The sequence below is a fragment of the Nothoprocta perdicaria genome, unplaced genomic scaffold, assembly GCF_003342845.1.
Source record: "Nothoprocta perdicaria isolate Ctin4 unplaced genomic scaffold, notPer1 scaffold_147, whole genome shotgun sequence".
Classification (NCBI taxonomy): domain Eukaryota; kingdom Metazoa; phylum Chordata; class Aves; order Tinamiformes; family Tinamidae; genus Nothoprocta; species Nothoprocta perdicaria.
This window is the reverse complement of record NW_020454616.1, coordinates 1,321,506-1,344,929: the sequence shown is the minus strand read 5'-3', so window position 1 is coordinate 1,344,929 and position 23,424 is coordinate 1,321,506. Positions and strand designations below refer to the sequence as shown.

General features: G+C 37.6%; 1 protein-coding gene across 1 annotated transcript in view; it reads left to right on the top strand.

Annotated features, from left to right (window-relative positions):
- The first annotated feature begins 7,503 nt into the window (after window positions 1-7,503).
- The window catches only part of RELCH (RAB11 binding and LisH domain, coiled-coil and HEAT repeat containing), a 48,007-nt gene continuing 32,086 nt past the window's right edge, over window positions 7,504-23,424 (top strand). Inside the window, exons 1-10 of the mRNA XM_026034565.1 lie at window positions 7,504-7,561; window positions 8,016-8,105; window positions 13,624-13,695; window positions 13,806-13,861; window positions 14,003-14,116; window positions 15,000-15,203; window positions 15,292-15,383; window positions 16,315-16,623; window positions 21,503-21,578; window positions 21,938-22,033. Of these exons, the coding sequence (XP_025890350.1) occupies window positions 7,504-7,561; window positions 8,016-8,105; window positions 13,624-13,695; window positions 13,806-13,861; window positions 14,003-14,116; window positions 15,000-15,203; window positions 15,292-15,383; window positions 16,315-16,623; window positions 21,503-21,578; window positions 21,938-22,033 (1,167 nt within the window). The remainder of the gene's footprint in view (window positions 7,562-8,015; window positions 8,106-13,623; window positions 13,696-13,805; window positions 13,862-14,002; window positions 14,117-14,999; window positions 15,204-15,291; window positions 15,384-16,314; window positions 16,624-21,502; window positions 21,579-21,937; window positions 22,034-23,424) is intronic.

The following is a 23,424-nucleotide window of genomic DNA, read 5'->3' as shown; positions in this document are numbered from 1 at the left end:
GGTCACACATGCCATAAAGTAACTTGCAGTATCATTTGAGGTGAATTACTTTTTAAATAGTTTAATTCACTTTACACTGTGAACTGCACAATATACTCATTTCAGATGCTACATAATGCAGCCACGTATTCAAGCTCTGAATCAATAACGTCACTTTTGAGGTGTCAATGTTGTTTTCCCCTCTTAATTGATGTAAAAAGGAATCCATAAAAATAACTTCTGTTTTTTTTTTTAACATTCACAAATGTGAAACAAGATTATGCCAATTGCCTATCGGCTTATACTGGCATACACTTCTGCAGTTCAGCACCAAGGAGTATGTTAAGTATGTACATGTACAACAAGGGAAAGTTCATTCTTTGTCCCACATAGGCTTTGACTGCAGTTTCCTTAGGTCCTGCCGTTTCTCTCCATGGTGATGTAAAGGATAGCTGAAGGTGTTGGTTACGTAGACAGGTATTTCTAAAAGGGAGCAGACCATCTGTTCCATGGGCTGGAAAGGTTAGTTTATTGCGATTTTTAAGTATTTCAGGGGTTGGTAAAATGGCTAATTGGCTGACTTGTTTAAAACAAAGAGAAATAGATCTAAAATATATTTTTGCATACTTGCATTTCCTTAGGCCTTAACCTGAACTATTTTTCAGAACTCTTTTATTGTACCTATAGCACATAGGGGAGGAGAAAAAAAAGGAAAAAAAGGTAGCAGATCTGATTAGTGTCTAAGGAAACTTGTCACCCAGGATTTATTGTCAGAGTACTTGCTGAATTGCTTCCATCTCCTTTGAAAAATGAGAAATCAGATGAGACGTCCAAAAGCCAAAGGCAATCTGTAATATGTAAAATGTGTTACACCGTTTGCTGTTCCAGATGTTCAGTGTACAGAGAGTTTTTTCAGCTTTTATATTTGCAGACCCACTAAGAAATGACTTTGTTTTTATTTTGATGGAAAATGTGGCTCAGTAGGTTTCTTCAACCAAAAACCACTGTATGTGTATATTAGGAGAAGCAAGGGTTTAACCCAGATCCAATCACAGTGTGGTCCTACAGACAGTTAAAATAGCCAAGCTTTGCAGTAGAAGCCTCTCTATATTTTCTAAAGCTCAACCTGTATTTTCTATCTCACTGTATTTTCTAAAGCTGCCTTAAAAGTCACCTTAGCAATAGTCAGTGGATCTTAGGTAGATCAGTGGTAGAGGATGTTTTTTATCTTTTACTAAGCATGGATCTGAGTTAGCCATTATCAGATAAAATTACGTCTGCTACATAAAGTTGCTTATGTAATTCTTATTAATGTTAAAGCATTTTAACCTTCTCTAAAGTAAAAATTCATGTCTGATTCAAGCCTGTTGAAGCAGAGTTGCTGGAGCTCTGCTGCATGAATATTCAAAGTTCTCTAGGGGAGTTCTCTTAGGGACCTGGGTGTCATGGCGGACGACAAGTTGACCATGAGGCAGCAGTGTGCCCTGGTGGCCAAGAAGGCCAACGGGATCCTGGGGTGCATTAAGAAAAGCGTCTCCAGCAGGTCGAGGGAAGTGATCATCCCCCTCTACTCAGCCCTGGTGAGGCCACATCTGGAGTACTGCGTCCAGTTCTGGGCTCCCCAGTACAAGAGGGATGTGGAGCTGCTGGAGAGAGTCCAGCGCAGGGCTACCAGGATGATCAGGGGCCTGGAACATCTGCCCTATGAGCAAAGGCTGAGAGAGCTGGGTCTGTTCAGCCTGGAGAAGAGGAGGCTGAGGGGGGACCTGATCAGTGTGTATAAATACCTCAAGGGAGGCAGTGAGGAGGAGGGGGGCGGCCTCTTTTCAGTGGTGGACAGTGATAGGACTCGAGGAAATGGCTTCAAACTGAAGCATCGGAAGTTCCACAGGAACTTAAGGAAGCATTTCTTCACTGTGAGGGTGACAAAGCACTGGAACAGGCTGCCCAGAGAGGTTGTGGAGTCTCCTTCTTTGGAGATCTTTAAAACCCGCTTGGAYGCAGCCCTGTGCCACGTGCTCTAGGTGACCCTGCATGAGCAGGGGGGTTGGACTCGATGACCTCTGAGGTCCCTTCCAACCTTCGGCATTCTATGATTCTATGTAAAATCTTTTGTTATAGTCAATAGTGTGAAGAATGTTCCATGGCAGGGTGTTTTTTTTTTTTTTTTTAAATCAAATATCAAATCATCAAATATTCAATTATATATATAATATATATGCACACATACACGCACACACTTCTTTTTTTAAGTAGGAGTTTTCTTATCCAAATAGTAATGTGCTGGGATTGATTTCTGAAGTATGGGCAATGGTTTTGTACTATCTTGCAAGACATAAGTTATTATCTGGGCTAATTGACTTTTTTCTTTCCCCTTATAAAGTGTTTTGCATTAATGATCTCCAAAAAAAAAAAAAAGGCAATAACTTCCAATAATAAGTACTTATAGTAAGCAGACATGTCTGCTTACTTGCAGCTATTTTTCCCTAGGTAATGCCTACATAATATACACATTTTGTCTTAAAATTGAAAGAATTTTGTCCTACTATATAGAATATCCCAGTAAAGGAAAACTACATTTCATCTTTATTGGGAGGAAATCCCTGTGCACTGCCTGTTCTTCTATATGTATGCTATTCAAAAGTAATCTTCTAGTAGTCAGTTGTTGCTCTATAATCAGTTCAAATTGTGATAACGCTCTTGTTTGAAGGTTACAGGTATTTTTCCAGTATGAGGGAGAACATATATTTAGAGCTGCCAAGTGGATTGGTGGTACTTCCTTGGAACGCAACCTTGGTTGTTCTTCCTTGGTTGTACTTCCAAGGAATGCAGAGGGACTTAGTGGTCTTCACATGCTCTGTTTGGTTAGATTGTAGTATTTGCTGGTATAATTTCCTTTCATTTTAGAAAACGTGGCAGTTTATTGGCTTGTTGATCATTTTAGGCTGTGGGGTTTTGTTTTTATTTGTTGTGAACAATTTAGGTGTTCTAGGAGTGAATGAATTTTTTAAATATGGTCTCCTAGAGATTTGTCTTAATATCTCTTGAGCGTTTTCATTAGTAAGTAACTTGTACTTCTACCTGTTTTACTACATAGTGCTCATGTAAAGATTACTTAATTTTGGTTCTTCACACATTTTTTGTTTAATTCACATATTGTAGAATGCTGGTTATTATTAGTCTTGTAAGTGTCCATTTAGGCAATCTGATAAAAAGCTTTAAATTTTTTATTTAAAAAAACTTTTTTTTTTTTAGCATAATGCCAAATGAAATATTTCTTTTGGCATGTATGGCAGTGGAAAGGATTGTAGCACTTTGTTTTGAGAGTTTTGGTGGTTTTATTATTTCATATGGTTGTGCTTCCCTTTCAGTAAGAAAGGGAGCTGAATAAACCAAGGGAACATAAGCTGGGAGCAGACATGTAATGGAGGTGACCGTTCTGGGAATAAGAAGGGAATTAAACTTTTCTTTCTCTAAGATGAGGAAGGATATTAAGAGATTGTATGTGTTCATGAGCAGAGCCTCATTGCAAACCTAATTTGTAGATGAAATTAAAACATTTTACTTGTATTTTATTATATTATTATGTAATGATGATAAGCATTTATAATATACAATATTAGCTATATTTTTGTATATTAAAACAATTGGATGCAATAAAAGATTTAAAAAATCAAATGATCCATGATGCTTCTAAGCTTTTTAGGTTTTGTTTTCTATTGTATGTGGTGAGGGATAGTAACTACATGCAGGTGCTTCTATACCATCCCAGACTATCTTCTGGCATATTGTGGGAGGAGGAGACCGGAAAAGCCCGAGCCTGGGCTACTTATCTTTTCTGTGTACCTGGGGCATCGGTCTTCATCTCATCATATTAGGTGACAACCTTGCTGGAGATTTTTTCTTCCTGCCTGTCAAAGCTTTTCTTGTGCTGTTCTGATGTTTCTGGAATGCCAAGCTATCAGCAGTTATTTTTCCACCATGCCTATTCACTGAGAAGGCTTTTAGTGGAATGGAATTGCTGACTGAAAAGAAACATGTTTTATTTCAGAAAACCCAAATTGGGACTGTTAAAAATCTATATGTAGGAGACTGTTGCTAAGAATGTGTATCATGACTGCAAAATGTCTTCCTATCACAATGTCAGCATAGTTTTTTTCAAGAAGGGTGACAGTTTGGCCAAAGCATATCTCTTCTTTGCATCAGTTTTCCCCCTACAAGATCTGCTTTGATTGTGTTTAGCCAAATATCTTTAACTGTGGTTAAAATACTCCAGGTGCGTACAGTGGAGCGCAGCTCCTTGTACGTGCACAAAATGGCGGCGCTCGCCCTTCCCTGTGGGCAGCCATGTTGCCTGGACTCACACACACTGCCTGGCCAGGCTTCCCGCTGAATGAGGCCAGCGTGTTGCCAGCACGGGATAAAAATGTGTTTGGTCTTAAATTCCTTGCTGTGCAGACACAGCCCTTGTTTATGGAAGCATAAAATATGAGGTGGTAACATGTTACCTCATTATTTTTTGGAGGATGGACTTCTTGTGAGGCCTTCTTAGTAAAGCAGTAGGGAGTGGCATAAGCTGACACGGTTAATGTCCCGCATGTGAGGAGCTGTGCTCGGCAAACTCTGCCCGGCCTGGGTGCTCTGCGGCGCAGCTCTGGCATGGCAGGTGACTCTGCTCTTGGTATCGGATCATGCGTGCCTGCCAGACCAGATCCAAGCCAAGCCAGGCCGGGGGCTTTCCACTCCCCTGCCTCCGCAGGGTTTTCAGTTATTTGTCTCACCTGCCTGTCTCTTCTGCCCTTGCCACCCCAGGTAGTGTCATGGGCCAAGATGTTAGTAGCCCCTATCAGAAATCTCTCTCTGCTTGTTGGTATGTGCTGGTTTTGCTTTTGTGTAGAAGTCAGTTCTGTTACCTTCAAAGCTCCAATAAGTTGTAAAAAACCTGCTCCAAAGTTCACCTGTCCTCATGCAGCAGCCCAGGCGACTCTGCTTGGAGCTCTTCCCCAACCTGGGCTGTGCCAGGCGCAGGTCGACACCAGAAGCAAGCGGCTGTTCCCTGCCGAAGGGAGCAGCTCCTGCATCCCCTTGCCACCTGCTGCGGGAAGCAACGCCTCCACAGGACACAGCACGGCGTGCCGCCAGGACAGGGCTCCCCTAGCTGGGGCTCCTGTCAGCAAGGAGAAGCTTCAGCACCGATGGGTGAATCCCTGGGGCCTGTAAAGCCGGTTTGGCCAGGGTGCTTCTCCACCGAAGGGCTGCAGCGCTGGTGGCCTCTCACCTTAGCAGTAGAAACCCCCGTTCCAGCCACAGCTCGTGTTGTGGTTATGCCTCATGTAGCAAGGCAGTGGCGGGTACCTTTTGTTACGTTACTCAAGCTATACCATTTAATTTCTGCTTTGTGTATAGTCCAGAGGAACAGTAATTTGAGGAGAAGATGCTCCTCAGCCTGCAGGTGATCATTGCCTTCTGGCTAGTCTACGCAGACCTCAGTGCAGATTTGGATTCCTGTTCTTGCAAGTGCAATGGGATACGTAAAATGAAAACTGTCATTATGCTTAGGTTGAATGGGGTGAGGATTTAGCACCCAAACTGGCTTGGCTTAGTAACGGCAGCGCCAGGCTTAACATGGGCTCATTTATCTTTTCCAGAAGGAAGGTGATCTACACATGGGGGAGGTCGCTTGGCTAGGTATGCTCAGCAAAGCATGTTGAAGGCAGGACAGTGAAAAGGCCCAAGATGGGTATTTTGGAGACAGATAGGAAGATCAGGAAAGGGAATTAATTGTACAGGGCACCAGCCATGACATGAATCCTTGTTAGCACATTGACTGTTTTTTCAACAAATGTGTTTCGCCACTTTGGCAAATAATAGCTTGTGTGTATTATGGCTGGAGTGTTATTTTATCAGTTGGGGTGGGAGGGGGAAGGACCTTTTGCCCTGAAGATGTGCTGCTGGCTGCATGACAGTGCCTTTGCTGCCTATTGCTTTGGGTGCTTCAGTAGTGATGATGTGATCAACTTCACCTGAAAAAGTAGTTGGCTGCCGTGCAAGGGAAACATGAAGTCACGTTGAGAACATGTCAAGAGTGCAAGAGAAAAAAGAATCGTGTTGCTGCATTTGCCACAGTGATGCTATATAAGATAGAGTCACTTTAAATATGCTTTTTCGTTGTTATTCCTCTTCATATGTTCTCAGTTTATGAATTTCAGGCTGAAATCTGACCTCAAAAATTCTTTGAGGAAACTTGCAGCTACAAATGAAATTGGAGCAGGGCTTCACATGATGCTGAACAAGATGCTGTTCTGAAGGCATTCTGAAAACTCAGATCTGATGACTTTCTGTGCATTCAAAATTCATATTTTTGTGGGGACAGTGTAAAGTTTTTACTGTACTGCTAAACTAAGCTATATTTGCTGAAAAACAGCTTACAGGGAATTATTAAATGCATTGTCATTGTAGTGTGGTAAATAATGTCAGAACCTTCAATCAAACAGTAAAGTTTGAAATTAAGTACTAAGTGGTGACTTCTTCAGGAGTAATGAGCTATTTCCTTGGTTGGTTTACAAAGCCTGCATGCTCAGAAGACAAATGTGGATGACTAAAGTAATACTGAGCAGTATCAATATCTGTGTCTTTATCAACAAGACGAATTAGGTTTGCCAAATACTTTAGTTTTGGTACTGTGAAAGATAGATTAAGTTGGCAAGCTACATATTCTCTAAAGCTTTTCAAACAGGTGTAGATGCTTTAATCAGTCAGAATCCACATAGAGAGAGGATGTCAAAGGGACATAAGACTTGAGCATTAAAAAAAAGCATTAATACATTCCTTTAATAGATTCCTAAATTTTCTGATGCAATGCACAATTTAATTTCTTCTCAAGTTTAAATACTTTACCTTCTGTGATGTTAGTCAAAGCAGACTTTGACTGTCAGGCAACGAGATTGCATTTATTCCCCCTGACAGCACTGACAGTGGGTTTTTTTATTTATTTTTTTCTTGACAGCCATGTAGAATTTGTTCTTTGTTAGTGTGACAAGTGCTCTCTCGTAATTGAAGTTATTTTTCTGCAGAGGTGTATAGAAATTAATTCCTATATAGGGGGAAAAAACCACTAGGAAGAAAAGATACTAAGATACTTGGTATAATAGTTCAATATGCAACTGTATTAAGAACATGCTCACTGTATTTGGGATTCTGTCACTATTTGAGCTTTTCTTTACTTGTTTTTTCTGTTAAAAAGGCTCTGTGTACTTCAGACATGAAATTGCCAAAAGTGTGTGTGCGAACTTTTTGTTTTTTCACTTAGAATTGAAAAATGTTAATATCATGTTAGTACTTTATGTTGCTTATCGAATTTGTTGAATGTTTTGTTAGTAGGAATTAAATTCTAGAGTACCTTATAACTGTAGTACCATGAACTGCAATTGCTTTATTTTCACTTTGCTAGCTAATACATAACTTAGTAAATCCCATGTGAAGTGGGGTCTGTATTGAAGTTAGTTGTTAGAGTCAGGAGACAGTATGGAGAAACACTTGTCCGCCTTGAAGTGCTCTAAAATAGAAAAGAAAGGAAAAGGAAGTAGAGGATCTGGGGCAGTTCCCATAAAATGGGAACTTGTTGCAAAGCAGTTATATCTGTTTGCTTTTGTACAGCTAATTCCTAGAGCAGGGCTTTGCTTGGGCAGTTTCTTCCTGACATAGAGGCAAGGTAAAAGGCTGTATTTCAGGGAGTCAAAGGGAGGGAGGAATTTATTAACGTGACTGTTCACTGATCTTGTTAGAATTATTTTTCCAGATTTTTTTGGATGATTATTTTATTATTTTTCCAGGAACTTTACAGTCTTGCTCTCATCATGGTTATTTTATCTACTAAAAATACCAGCGACAGACTTTTAAAGAAGAGTGAAGTTTGAATTGCACAAACATTTACTTGACAATTACTGAAATGATATTTTGACTTTTTCTGTTAAAGCTAGTCAACTCTGTTAAGATTTTTTCCACTTTTCAGATGTCTTTTTTTCCCTTCCTTTAAGATCGCACTGGAAGCATCAGTACTCTTGATTCTTTAGATTTTGCAAGATACTCCGATGATGGCAATAGGGAAGCAGATGAAAGAGTAGCAGGTAAGTTTTTATGTGGTTCAGTAATCACAGAACTCCTGTATTTACCATTTCATTTGTTGTTTTAGCAGTAATGTACTTAAATTAATGCCCTGACTTTGTTTTCTTAACTAACCCCTTTTGATATGTCATATTTAAAAACCATCATTAGCATTACTGTTGAGGGTTTCTTTTCCCCTCTAAGAACATACAAAAATACTAAATCCTTCTAAATAGCAAGTATTCAGGTAAGTACTTCTATGTGATTCTGCATTTCATTAGCATAGTAGCAATCAGTATATTTGAAAATAGTGTCTGGTTGTTTGGAGAAAGAACAGTATTTCTCCTTATCTTGATAGTGTTTTGTTTTGTTTAGTTTCCATCTTTGTAGTCTGTCCTTTTGTTTGTTTTGCCAATGTATTATTGAGAGAAGTGGTTGAACCTATGTGTGGAGCTTTAGTCACTGAATTGGATATAGCTGTTTAAGGATCAGTCAGAGAATTGACAACCATTTTCAAGGCAACTTGATCAATTGATTACCTTCCAGTATGAAATAAATTGATCTTAAAATTAAATATTAAAATTACTTATTTTAAGAAATTATGATTGAATTAAGTAGATTATTTTGGAAAACTCTTATAAAAAAAAGTCTCTCACCTGAATTCTGAATAAAACCGCCTACCTAAGCAATAAGCTGACTTTTGCACAAAAGTTGCTGTAGAAAGCTTAAAATACTTCAGTGTACACACAAAATGTGATTTCAAAAGGAGCTGCAAAAACTTTGCATTTTCAATTCCTTATTTGAGCAAAATCTGGCTTATGATATATGCTGCTGAAGTAGTCCTTAACTGCAGTTGTACTTTGAATATTCTGCTTTCCATAATTCAAAATATTCAGTATTGCTAACCTGCCTCTGAAGGCTGTTTCAAAGATCTGTAATTCTGGAAGTGCAATATTGTGTTTTAATTAGTAATATAATATGTGTGGTCTAACTCCAGTTATTTGTGTTCTTGACTTTTCCTGAATCAGCGTGGATTTGTCATTAAGACTGTGTATTTCCAATAAGTAAAATAAAACATCACTGCTGTCAGGATTTGAAGCTAAGAGACACACTCAAGGATCATATCCCTTGATTATTTTTGAGAATTTAATTAGTATGGCTGCTTTCTCTGCAACCTTTCTGTTTATATTTTTAATAAATACTATTATTTGCATGCAATCACAATTTAGAGAGGAATTAAAAACACTTTGGCTTTGGTCTCATAAGGCTGCTAAGCAGTTGGGGCCTTCTCGAATTCCTGCCGACTTGGAAGTCTCCCAAAGTTCGACCCGGAGGCCATTTTGCTGTAGCTCAGGTCTTTCCTCTGGCTGATCCTCTCTTAATAGTTTGCAAGCACAAAAAAGCCTAATAAGCAATGTTTGGGCTTCACATTTTTAGAATAACAAATTCTACAATAACATATTCAATTAAGCCAAACCTCTGTGTAGCTTGATAGTCATCTGTAGTGCTGTGTTACATATTTTGGTTCAATTCTGTTTGTTTTTGTGCCGAAATGTGTCACTGGCTCTAAATGTGGTTACCTCTTTTCTTCTGGGGGCTTGTATCAGGGAAAAGAGAATTGGGAAACATCAGGTTGTGAAATATGTTGTTTTACTCTCTTTATTGCTAACCCTAGTCAAGGAATTTAGGTTTCTTCTAATTAATTCATAGCATAATATACAGTTCCCTCATACAAATATTCTACAAGTTTTGGAGGCATAATTTAGGACCTTTATATTTTTATTCATAATAAACAAGGAAGAGCTTGAAAATGGCAGTTAAGAAAAACCAGCAACAACAAAAAAAGGCAAGCAAAACTTGTTACAGGCTATGTTTTAATTCAGGGAAAGCTGTATGAGCATAAGGCCATCATACCTAGCTGTCCTTTAGAGAACTGTGCTCCTGTAAGAAAATGCCAGGATGCCATTAGTAGCTTCACAGTGTGGAGTTGCCTTTATACTGTTGCCTGAAATAAACAAAAGGCTGACATAATAATTTGTATGTACAATATAAGATTCCAGTAAAGTTGGAAGAAGTACAGCTTATACAAAAGAAGTAAATACTGAAAAAAAGTAAAAAAAAAACTTATTTCTTCTTTTTTTTACCTTAGTCCAACAATATGTTGCTGTTTAATATCCCAAATTGCATCTTTTTCTGTGTAACTGCTCTTTCATGATTCAGCAACTTCAGTTGTTTATAAATGCAGATGGATAGACTGAAGATCACTGAAATCACTGAAAAAGCTTGTGTGTTTTTTTTTTGTTTGTTTGTTTTTTACATTTCTGAGCTGAGGAGACAGGCTACCTGCTCTTGATGTGAACTTCTCTTTTGAAATTGCATCAGACTAGCTGTGTAAAAAGTGAAGTATTTAAAAATAGCTAATCTGAAAATCTTGGTCTAATCCTTAGCTGATTCCTTGAAAGATTCAGCTCTTGTAATCAGTGACCTGGTAAAGGCTCAATGCTTTATTTTCAGATTGGTAGTCTAATTATTTATTTATAAGAAGAAAAAGCAAGTGAGCCATTTACATTCAGAAGGCAAAATCTCTTCCCTAAGGCAAAATACTGTGTACATTATAGGAACATTAGTGACCCTTACAGCTCCAAATTTCTGCTCTCTACTTTCCTAATGGAGAGAAGGATAAACTCGGTTCTTTGCTCTCCTAGACAGTCCGCAACAAAACTTTTCCATGCCTCCTCCTTAAAGAGCATCAGCTCTCCTTACCAAATATTGGGAACTTACCCATGTTACCAGTTCAGTCAAACATGAGGTTAAAACCTAGCTGGCTTTTTCTGTGTGGTTGGAGGGTTAACTTTGTGAACGTTTGTACGTTTTATGTTAACGGGATAAAGGCAACAGGTAGCTTGTTTAAAAAGTCAGTACTTGAGGATGGTTGCAGGAAAAGGGGATAGAGCTTGTTTTTTATTTAAGGGGGATGTTAGATAGTCCAGCAGATACCCAGCAAATGGATATTAACTAATGTTGATCTTGTAAGTAGGTAGAAGAGTTGAGTCAAATCATTGTTGTGACAGAAGACTGCACTTTGCCGTAGCTTTTAAAATAAAGAACTTTTAGTCACTGTTTAAAATACTTTCTAAGAAAATGATCTATGGATATACAAATATGTGTTTAAAGCAATTGAAAAGAGACTTCAAATAAGTCTCTTTTGTGACTTTAAGGATGGTTGAGGTTCGTATACTGCAAATTAAACCGGTTGCGGTGATGACTGTGAGGTGCTACTCTAATGGTACTGTTTTGGGCTGATCTGCCTGTTGGGACAAGCTGCCAAGTAACTTCTCAAAGATGCCATGTTCAGTGTCTTCCACTGTAGGCAGGGAAACATGCAGCAGAGTAATCGACTGTTAAGGATCAACACGCGACGTCGTAATGGCTTTTAGCAAATTTCAGCATCGTCAGGGTTCACTGAAAATTAATTCTTGCCGTCTGACATGGGTTTGTCTGACCTGAGTTTTTTGGCTTTCACTGCTTCAGACATATGTCTTAATCCTATTTCCCTCAATGAGATTCCTGAGTTTTTCTCATTTCTTTGTTATGGTTTTGTTCTTCTTCATTTAATTTTGTTTTACATTTATATCATTTTGATGCAGGGCACTCCTGATCTGCAACTGTGCTGGTCTTTGAAAAAATCATTAGAGAAGAGAAAGAATTAATCAATTAGAGATCTTAACAATTTTAAAAATAACAAATCAGTAGCTTAAACTTAGAATCTTAACTGTTCATTAGTAATTCAAGTGTAAGAAGTGTAAGAAGTATAAGAAGTAATTCAAGTGTAAGAAGTTATTAGATGCTTTACTGCAAGGACATTTTCTAACTTTGTTGTACAATAATATTTGCAGATCAGCCTTGCTGAATACTAGAGAGAGATTTTACAGGTTTTATTCGTTATAGCTGCAGTTGTGCTTGCCTATCACTGCAGTGGAATTCTGTGCATCAAACAAGTTACTTGCACATAGAGAATGGGATCTATTGTAGTTACTCCTTCAGTTTTTGTGGATAAAAGCAAACTGGGTGACTCTCCATGCATGTTAATAACCAGAAGATTCTTAGAATTCAAAATGCAAACGGATGTATTTGTAGTTTTTAATAGGATTTCTCATAATATTTCTGAAGGTCCATTGTCATTTATAAGTCTTTCAGAATAATTTGTTAATCTTTTTTCCCAGGTAATAATTAAAAATCTGCATAATTTATTCTTATTAAAAGCAGCTACGACAATTTTAGTTTTACCTGGGAATCAAAAATTAAGTAAATATTAGATAATTATTTAGAATAATTTAGGTAACACTTTCTATTGTAGCAGTGTGTATCTTTTCTTGCTGATCGCAAGAATCATCCTTTCTGGTAGCTAGAATTTTGGATTTGGTTAGAGTATTAATCATATGCATGGAAACTATCGAATATTTCCTTAAATAGGCTCCCTCACATGTGCAAATGGCAATAAAAAAGCATCTATTTTACGAGAGGTTACTAAATTTGATGTAAACTTAAAATCAAACCACATGAGATTCTGGTGAGGAGAAAGCTTAAAGTTTAGAAGAAATCCAGGGACATGAGAAATTCGGAAGTGATGTGGAGGGCAACTAAAATTTGATATTTTTGACTCTCTAAAGCTCATTCTAGGTGATAAAGTGCAGTACAGGTCCAGACTCACTCGAAACCTTTGAGAGTCCCAAAGCAGTGACATTCTTGTTGTGAGCTGCTTCTGTGTACTGTGGAAGTGCATGTTGTGCTTTGTTTGTGTCTTGTGAATGTCTACGTGTATTCAGCTGAATTCAAAACGAAGATCCTGGAATCAAAATGATTCTAGATTGGTTCTAAACATTCCTGAAAACCTGTAATTTAAAAAAAAAATGTTAAAAGAGGTTTAGTAATCCTTGGTAAAGAAATGCATTACGGTTAAAGCTCTGCTATATAGTCACATAAAGTTGTAAAACTGCAGTGCACAGTTTGGATTTTGAAACCAATTCAGTACTCTTAATGGAGTAGTAGTATCACCTATCACTTTGTTTCAGCTTTGTTACATGGAGACAGCTTCCAGTGCCACCATGTATTTGTTTTGATAAAAGTTGTCCTCTTGGGTTCTTTGTGTACTCCCACTCACCAAGAAATTTTAGGTGTCACAGGATCTGTTGAGAGCAAGAATGACGGGGAAAAAACATAAACTTTTTTCAATAATAAGGCAAAAATTTTTAAAGGAAAAAAAGGCAGGGGAAAGAAACAACTGTGCAGCGAGTCCTTGTCAGACAGCATGAAATTTTGACTTAGCTAATTGAAGAGCAATAAAACTGTGAAAACCATTCACCAGTTTGCTTTCAGATCAACTCTGCTGCATGTGTTCATGAGTTCCATAAAGATTGCATGCTTTCTGTTCAATACAAACTGTATATTTTTTTCACACCCATCCTTGCTTTTTATATTTTATTTTTGTTTCCCTTGCCTTGGTTGGATGCCTGTGTGTGTTTAATCCAAATCCCTGTCCAGTCCTGGAGTTTGAACTGCGGAAAGCCAAGGACACCATTCAGGCCCTCCGAGCCAACCTGACTCAGGCTGCAGGTGGTGTACATAAACCTTTTCTTAAGTCTCTACTTTGAACCATGTAGAAGTAGTCGAGCTCATACCGTGTAAAAGAGTAAATTTAGCTCCTTTTCCCTTTCTCTTCCCAGAAAATGAAGTTCCTTTGCAGGAACGAAAAAATTATAAATCAAGTCCTGAAATTCAGGTAAGTGGATGGTGATAAGCTGAGTTCTAAGTGAGCTGCAATGCAGCTACCCAGTACTAGTCATAGTATGCCAAAGGAAGAGGAACCTTAGACTTTGGATACTGTTTTCCTTCTTTTTTTTCGTTTCCTTTTTTCCCCCAGGAGCCAATGAGACCTCTTGAGAAAAGAGCTCTAAACTTCCTAGTTAATGAGTTTTTATTGAAGAATAGTTATAAGCTTACATCGATAACATTTTCAGATGAAAATCATGATCAGGTAAGGTTTCCTTGCATTGTTTTACTTGCCTGTCTTTCATACTCAGATCTTGTGAACTTGATATTTCAGGTACATGCAGGTATATGCACGTGAAACAACGGTAGCAACACCATACACATTCAAGTGCTTTAAGTCTAAAACATTTAAGTCAACATTTTCATATATAAAGCATGGCTGCAGAGCACAACAGTTTGGGGCTTTTTTTTCCCCAACATTTGTAGATGACAGAGCATAGAAGATTAAAACACTCTTCATATTTAAGTATTATTACCTTGTATTGTTTTCAAATAAAGTATTAAAAAGCTGCTTCTGGTAGTTTCCTGTAGTGCTACTTGTTGTTGTAACTATGTTTTGTTTCAATTCTTTTGTTGCAGACATTTAATTATGCTGTGAGTTAAGTGCAAGTCCATGCTTTTTCAGCTTCTGAAACAGAAGCTGACACATTTTTCAGTTAACTCCTTAAGTTTAACTTAAGGATCCAGATAAAATATTTTGAATGCCATCTTTTCCTTAAGTCATGCTCGGCAGATCTCTATGGAATGATTACACATGCTCCTTGCTTGTCATCCTCTGTGTATCTGAGTCAATTTTGTCATCCTGTGACACTGAATATGTTCTGGAGAAGCTCTCAGTTATGTGTTGTCCTAGTTATTTCAGAGCATAGCTATTCTTCGATGCATTTTTCATAAGACAGTTTTATGTCTCTGACTTGCATTTCATGGGGAAAGCTTCTTCAAATATATGGAAGGTTCTACTTTCTACTTTGTTACAACCTTGACACTATTTTGCTGTTCTATGAGTATACATCTACATTCAAGTGAGGAAGAAAATGAAAATGGCACGAAGTATATTGTAAGCTTTTTATTGTCTTATTCCTCTCAAGGATTTCGAACTGTGGGATGATGTAGGATTGAACATTCCAAAACCACCTGACCTGTTACAACTCTATCGTGACTTTGGAAATCATCATGTTAGTGCAAAAGATGTCGTGGATGTAGCAGTTGGTGTAGAGGAAGACGAGTTAGAAGCTACTACTCCTATAATTGGGAGCGTTCCTGTATTTGAAACAACACCACCATCAATAGAAGTAAGGGAGGTGCAGAAGAAATGCTTCAGATTTTTGGGCTGCTGCTTCACTTCATTGTACTAAACTCCTATTTCTGTTCTGTACTTAGCAATGTTTAGTAGTGCAGAAACTAGAAGATGAAATTAATGTGTTAAGCAGTGAGAAATGGTCTTTGATGGAAAAAATCCAAAGGCTTGAGAGGTACGTGGTTATCCATTTGCTCAGTGCTGTTAGATGTTGGATGTTCAGTCGTTTTCTTGCCCATCTCTTAAAATATGTAAATTCATATCTGTAAAATCTATGGGCTATTCAAGATAGAGCAATCATTCTTTTTTATATTAGTAATTGATTTGCACAAAAAAAAGACTTCAAATTACTTATTTCCTTTTTATTTGCCTCTATTGTTTATTTTTGTAATCAGTGTTGTTCTTTCAGCATAACTGCTTGATTTATCTACTACTGTGAAAATAAAAGTCAGTTTGGGTGTGTTTTGTTTAGCATCTGTCTTTCAGTCCCGAATACTCAGTGTGTGCGACTAGCAAATACTGATAGAACTAAGTATTTGTTTGAGTAACCTGCTTCAGTACCTTTTTACTTTCTGCAAAGCAAGACAGGTAGGAATGACTGTCCTGGAAAATCCCACAGAAGTTCGTTCAAAATATGTGATTCTATAAGCTGTTATTTCTCAGAGAGATGCACCAACACAGCGTAAGGGCTAATGTATAATTTTTGTTTATCAAATCTCTGCTGTTGTTTTGGAATTAGATAAGATAGTATATATTAATTCCTACATGATGTATGAATTCACACCCACAAAAGTTGTGTATATTGAAACAGTGCCTCAGTCCTCAGAGTTCAGCCAGAAGCATCTGCAAAACTCATGCTACTTCATTTATTCACTCATTTTGAGTGCAACCTTTTTTCCTATTGTAGTGATGATTGACTGAAGAACTCTGTTAACAAACTAGTGCTCTCTTGGACAGCTACTTTCAATACTTGTTATTTTTGCTAAAGGAATTTCTCAACTACTTGGAGTCTGAGAGAGCTATTTAGTATGTTGCCCTTATATACATGCTTCAGGCTTGTGATTCTAACAACCTGCAAAACAATTTTCATTCTTTTTCCTTTTTAGTGAAATTGATTTCCTCAAGAGTGAGAACTTTGCTGTTTCTACGGTTTGTGATGTAGCTCCCCACCCCTCTTCCGAACAAGTGCCTCTCTCGGTCTCGGAGGACAACGCACGGTACTTGGACATCAAGAGCTCTGAGAACGACAGTAAAGGTGGAAATGCTGGGGGAGCAAACCTTTCTGCATCAGCCGAGGGGGATTCGAGGACTTCTAAGGATGACACACTAAATTCTGCGCCCCGTAAAGAAAGGCAGAAAATGTCCTCTTACGTTCCATCAACTAAGGCTCCAGTCCACTTTGATAAACCTAATAGGTTAGTGATAAGTTTTAAATTGAAGTGCCTTAATTTAAAATTTCTGTAATGAGGATGGATGCTTTCCTAAGGGTAGTGCTTCAGCGTTCATAGATGATTTGTTTTGAATGCAAATGGAAAATGTAATGTGCCTTTAGGGTCTAGTGCTGAAGGTTACTCATGCTCTTCCCTAAAGTTTGGAGGGACTGTGCTCTTTATTAAAGGTATATTTTTAATATTAACTTTTAAGGGTCTCTCTTTACCTCCTCCTTGTTTCTAAACACACATTTGTTCCTTGTAAGTAAAAATATGCTAAAATCAAAGCAGTGAACGAACGGACAGGATATTCCCTCATTATTTTTTCTTCCTAAGGAAACTTCTTCCAGAGCAGTCTTTTTAATAGGAAGACATTCTTCTGTTTGAGTTTGGAATTTGGGGCAGGTCTGCACTAGAAAGCTGTAATTCTTTTTTAATTAAAGTACAGTATTCAAATTCCATTACTACTAAATCCAAACCCGTTTGGCAGGGTGTTAAATACAACTTTTGCTGCACTGACTGGAAGTCAATAATTAACATTTTTAATGACTGTAACCTCCTTAGAGATAGATGAAGTGCAGTGTCCATTTCTACTGAGAAGGCCCCCTTTGGCATTTTCCTTTTAAAAATTTGTGGCATTTTCTTTTTAATTTTTCTTTTTAAAAACCTCTTCCATCAGTTCATCATGAGTCTCCCCATAACAAGCATAGAGGTATGTCCTGCTTTGCCTTTTAGGCCTCTTCTGCTATCATGCCCTGTTGTTTCCATAGTTGTTTAGTCTGTGGGAATCCCAGTGTTCTTGATGCCGTCACTCCAAACCCTGATGTTTTGAATGTTACAGTGGAGAAGGGAAGTAAATTGCTCCGTGCATAAGAAATCAAGCCACTGTGTTGCTCACAGGAGTAATGGGGACAAAAAGCCTCATAAGGCTCCTAAGATTGCCTGTATGGACAAGATGCCCGAGTAGATGGCTGTGTTTTTGCTGCTGTTACTTAGTAGGGAAACTAGCAGCCTTTTTTTGTGTGTTCTGTTCATTTCCTTAGCTTTTCTTTGCTAATTCCTTTACTAATGTCAATAGAGACAGGAAAGCTCTTCTGGAATTATTTTTCATCTCAAAATAGTACAAAGCACAAAACTGCATATGTAATGTTCTATCTAGATAGCAAGTGAATAGAAACTAAAAATTAAAATGTGAGCAGCCACGCCTGCTAGTAATTTTATTTTCAAATTGAAGTATATTATTTTCTATGGATTTCATTAATTTCTTACACCTTTTTCTTGAGGAGCAGTGAGCAGTTTTTTAGTGATAACTTCTGTAAAGTTAGAATATGAGGCAAAACTGCTTTCCAGTGAGTTAAAATTCTAGAATACACTGCAAAATTCACCTCTTGTGGTTGAATTTCCCAGAGATGAACAAAAAAGGTAAAACTGAGGGATTTGTTAGTTTGATTGTGGTGGGTTTCTTTAGTTTTTGTTTGAATTTGCAGTGGTTCTATTTAAGCTTTCTGGCATTACTTGGCTTTTATGCTTCTTCCATATGGTAACTGAGTATCTAGATGTGTGATTATCAAAACTGGAACCTTTATATACATGGAGCAGCATGAACTCGTGCACCGACTTCCCCCATGGCTTATTGCAAGCTGCTGGTTGCCCAGAGTAAGGCTGGAAGGGGAAGTGTGTGAGCGTTAGGCTGACGGCTGGAGGGAGAAGAGCATCCACGGAGCAAGGAGCTCTGAGTATCTCTGGGATTTACAAGTGAAATCTCTAGAAAAAGAGACTTCCTTTGTTTTGCTGCTCACAGGTCTTTTCAAGTAGACCTGTGTGTGGAGTTAGGTTTAAATGTGGTTGAATAAAGCCTTAAATGCCCTGGTTGAGCCTGGTAACTTCAGAAGCCACCCGTGTAGTGTTCATTAAAGAAACAGGTTCTAAGTCATGTTTTAGGTGGGAGAGAGGGATCATGGAGAGCAATATAATTACAGTTCATGTAATTATGTGATCATAATATGTATTTTATATTTATGTATATATGCTTTTTTAACTTAGTAAACACACAATATTAGGGGTTATTTTTTAAGTGATAGTGTCTGAGAGAATTAATTTACATGAGCCATTAGTTTATACAATTAGAAATAGACATCAGAAATATGAAGCAGAGGAAATACAGGGCCAGCTGAAAGTATGATAACCTCAAGTACTCTTCCTAAACAAAACAGCTGCCTGCAGATCAAGCTGAAGGACTTCTTGGTGTCCACTGTAAACTTAACATCACGTGCAGTAAGAAGATTCTCGTTCATTGCCTGCTATCACAATGATTCTGTTAAGGACTAGATACTTCCAGTTTCTGAATGTGTTTTAATGATGAGGAACAGAACTGAATCTAAGAGGTTTGGAACAATCAGCACAGTGATGTCTGGGTCTTAAGCATAAGAAGGCATAGAAACTGTTGGTTGAAATGATAGCTGGTTTTGAGGAATGCAGAGCTTTACTGTCCATCATGGACATAAGAGTGGAAAAAAAAACTTCAAGTGAATGAATCTGATTTCACAAGCTTGGTCACATGCTGAATAAGTAACGTGCAGCTGTTTTGGGCACTGAATTTTGTATCATCAGAGAAGGGCGTTAAGGCTGAAATCAAAAAAAACCAAACCCTCTTTTCTAGGTTTAAATATAATTTGTTGTGTAAAAATATAAGAAATTGTTTCACTAAGAACACTTTCAAAGTATTTTGAGATCTGTGGGTGAAAAAGTGTTGTGTAAGGGGTGGATATTATTTCCTTCAGCCTAGAGGTGGTTACTCATAGAAGACTTGTCATAGTTAATACAAAGTGAATTTGTTTGGAGATCTATTAAAGCCTAAGACTGAATCCTAAAAGGCAAGACTGTTGTTATTGCAACTCGAGATGGGATTCTTGGCATAAACCTTGCCCAGATGGGCCGAGCAGTGAGGCTGCTTTGTGTGACTGCTCGCAGCCCATATGTGTGTGCACGCAGAAACGGGGACGTGGGAAGCGCTGGAAAAATGCCTTGGATAACAGGCTGCAGCAGAGAGCATAGCAGTGGTTTGACTTGAATGCCTAGCATACATTTATTTCGTTTATTTCAGATGTTCCGTAGTTTGAAGCATTTGCAAAATGATTTTTCTATGTGTAGCAGTTATTCTTACGTTCTTCAACAACTTGACTTGTTATTCTCTCAGTTACGTATCAGGTCACTGATGCTTAGTTTTTATATTCATTGCGCTTTGTTATATTTTGACATCTTGATTCCTGGCATCTTTTGGTCCTTGAAAAAGCCTTTCTACTGATTGGTGTGCAAAATTCATCTCTCCAGCCAGGCATCGCCTTCAAATTTCACTAGATTTTGTCAAGGATAAGATTTTGAGAATCTAAATATAGCCACCACTCATCACGGAATCCAGGCTGCCCAGAGCTTGCTGTGAATTCACCCGAGGGGCAATTCAGTGCCATCCTCTCATGCTTAGTCTTTGCAAAATGGGGAGGGAACTCTGCCCTTATTCGGTTTGTTTTTTAATTAAGGTTTCAAGTGGATAAGAATTTAACATTCTCTGGATGTCTAAAATGGCCAAGATACAAATCAGGCAAGATTTAAGAGGTTTATTATAGTACTATTATCCTACTTTGCAGCTTTTTTCCCCATCTTCTCGGTGTAAATACATCTTAAAATAGAACCTCTGAATGTCACATCTGTCATTCAAAAATACTTTAACAAATTGAGGACTAACTTGCTATTATACCAGGGTTCTTTTCAACTCTTTACCCTGTGTGTCTTCTATTGGATTTATTTTTGGTTTTGTGTGGTGATTTTTTTTTTTTTTTTTTTGTGGGTTCTTTTACAAAATCAGGCTGATGTGAATTAAAACAAAGCGACTTTAAAGCAGATTTTCAGAACCAATACTATTGAGAAGGAAGCTTGTTTTTAATTAATATATGAGTTTATCATGTGTATTCTTATAATCTACATTTTTAATGGCTTAAAATGATAACACTGTTATATTTACCCATATCTTTATGGGTTAGCTTAAAAACATGTAAATAGGAAATTAGATTCTTCGTATTTGCTTGGTTAAGAATGTGAGGCATACTGTAAATATGCTTCAGTCTAGTAAATAAAAATTGCTGGGGAAAATAGGACACTGCTGCTGACACTGGTCCGTTTTATGTAACGGTCAGTCCAGCGACGTTTTCTGAGAGCATTTCTGCCAAGCTGTTTTCCATCAACTAGATAGTTTTGAATATGAAGCTCTTGTATGTGCTTAAGGTTCTCAGTAGCTTGGCCACGTTTCCTAGCATTGCACGTGACTGAGACGGTGCCTGTAGAGATAAGGGGTTAATCTCAGGGGTTAGGCTGCCATTCAAGAGCAGTTTTGAGGCACTATAAATCTGAACACGACAGTTCAGTTTCCAATTGGCAGACTGTCCTTTTTCTTATTCCTGAAGCTTGCAAGTGACCAGCTACTAGTACTTTGTGCTGAATCAGAGCAGAAATACTGTTTACTTGTGAATTTTTCTCCATTTGAAAAACGTGTGCTTCCTGTTGTGTTACTGAAGGTTCCTTCATGGTTTAGTTCTATTTTTGTTGGTGTTGCAGTTTGAAGTTGTTACTTTTAGTTCCCAGCAATTAAACCTGATAATTAGGACACCCACTTTCTCCCTTGCTGCAAAATAAAGATAGTAGAAGTCAAAGGTATTTTAAACAAAACGTCTGCTGTACATCACTAAGAACATGGTGTTTGAACGTCATCCTACATACCTGATTAAACTAGAGTGAAATGACTTGGTCAGTGTCATCTTTCTGATCTGTATCTTTTTTGTTTCTCCCCCTCTCCCTTTTGAAAATATTTCAGGAAATTATCAGCTGCTTTCCATCAAGCACTACTATCTTTCTGTCGGATGTCAGCAGACAGCCGTTTGGGATCGGAGGTATGTTTTCCAGCTGACAGAGAGCCTAGAAGAGGCTTTATTGTCCATAGTGAGAATAATTAACCCATCAGTATGCCTCTTCTCAAGAGGTATATTGATATAATGTTATATACAGAGATAAATTTATGTGCGTGAAGCTAAAGATACTAGAATATGTTTTCAGATACGACTGAAGTGATATCTGTGTAATTACTTGGGGCTTTGAATCTCTGCAAACAAATTCATGCTTTTGGAGTCGGCCTGATTTAGATCCAAATATTGCAGCTTTTTGTGTATATGTTGATTAAATATTTCCTTGAAATTACTCAGTCTGCTCCATTGTTCTTCATTTAAAAAAAAAAAAATACTTGTTCTTTTAGGTGTCTCGGATTGCTGATAGTGAAAAAAGTGTCATGCTGATGTTGGGACGCTGCCTGCCTCACATTGTACCTAATGTCCTACTTGCAAAGCGAGAGGTGAGGAACCCTCCCTGCCCACCCCAATATATTTACTTTTTTTTTTTTTTTCTCCTTCTCTCTTTAATCTTTACTGGGATGTTTCCTTGTATTCATTTTGAAGATCTTGTCTTCTATTTCATGAAAATCTATTACTTGCAATCATATTCTTACTTTTGTGCATGCATCTCTGCTCCTAGAGAATGGTTTTACACCTTTGCCAGGTGAGTTCAGTACAGCTGCATGGTATCCTAATATTTCTTCCTTTGCTTAAGGCACCTATTAGCATTAAGCAAGATTAGCTGTTACTGTAGGTCCATCTATTTGTTGTACCACAAATGTTATTACATTAGAGATGACCGTGGTTAACATACCCCCAGTTATTTATAACTAATACATAATTTCAAATATTGGTTTATTCTGTCTGTTAGTTTAAATAAGGATTGATGTTCAGATTCTTTGGCAGCATTCCATACTTCAATGGAAAATATTATCTTTCTCTAGAAGCTCCATGTATCAGCCAAGCCCATGTTGTTCATCAAAATAACATATTCATTCAAAAAAACAAATCCATGTAATCTTTCCTTAAATTTCTAATGACTCTTAGTAAAACTATGAAATGTTTATTTTGAATGCAAATGAAGTTACTCTTCTACATGGTCAGTGCACACTACTAATCTAAAAAAAATGGTGGTGATTGAAGACAGAAAAAACATACTGGTTTGTTATAAATATTGCATGTGATCAAAAGCACCCAATGAAATAATTAAGCAAAAAATCCATAGGTCTGTATTTAATACTGCAAGAAGGGGTATAGAGATGCACAGCTTGTTGAGTAAATTTTAGTCCTTGTCTAGGGGACCTACAGTATGGTAGACTTAGTGCCTTTTCCATAAGCTCATTCTAAGGCTTTTTAAAAAAAAAAAAAAAAAACTTAAGAAATTTGTACTGATCCTATAATCCAAAATTTGATTGGATGCAAGTAGTTATGAGTAGTTGACATAATGAAATTATGAGACACAGCATGTCTTGAAAGTCTTAAAAGCTTTTTAAAAGGTGTTTTATTTTGTTTTCTAGCTAGATGATCTGGAAATTGCTCTATTAGTACTCTTCCAAAATAATTATTTCAGGATCAGTGCTTAATTTCTATTTTCTTATTCCTTTCCTCTCCTCTGCTTGGCAGAATCTGGTATTTTGGCTTTGTTTTACAGCTTGCATCACAGTCTATGTAATGCACTTAATATTTTTGTGACCCTCTAAGCTATTTCCTACTTGCTTTGTTTCACAATCCGAGTTGCATATGATTACATGCATCTTTCCCTTATGTGAACCAGAATCTGAAGATTCCACAAGTAAGAAAGGTGGGGAAGAAATTTGGGTGGGATGCTTACTCTTCTCATATTTAAAGTTTT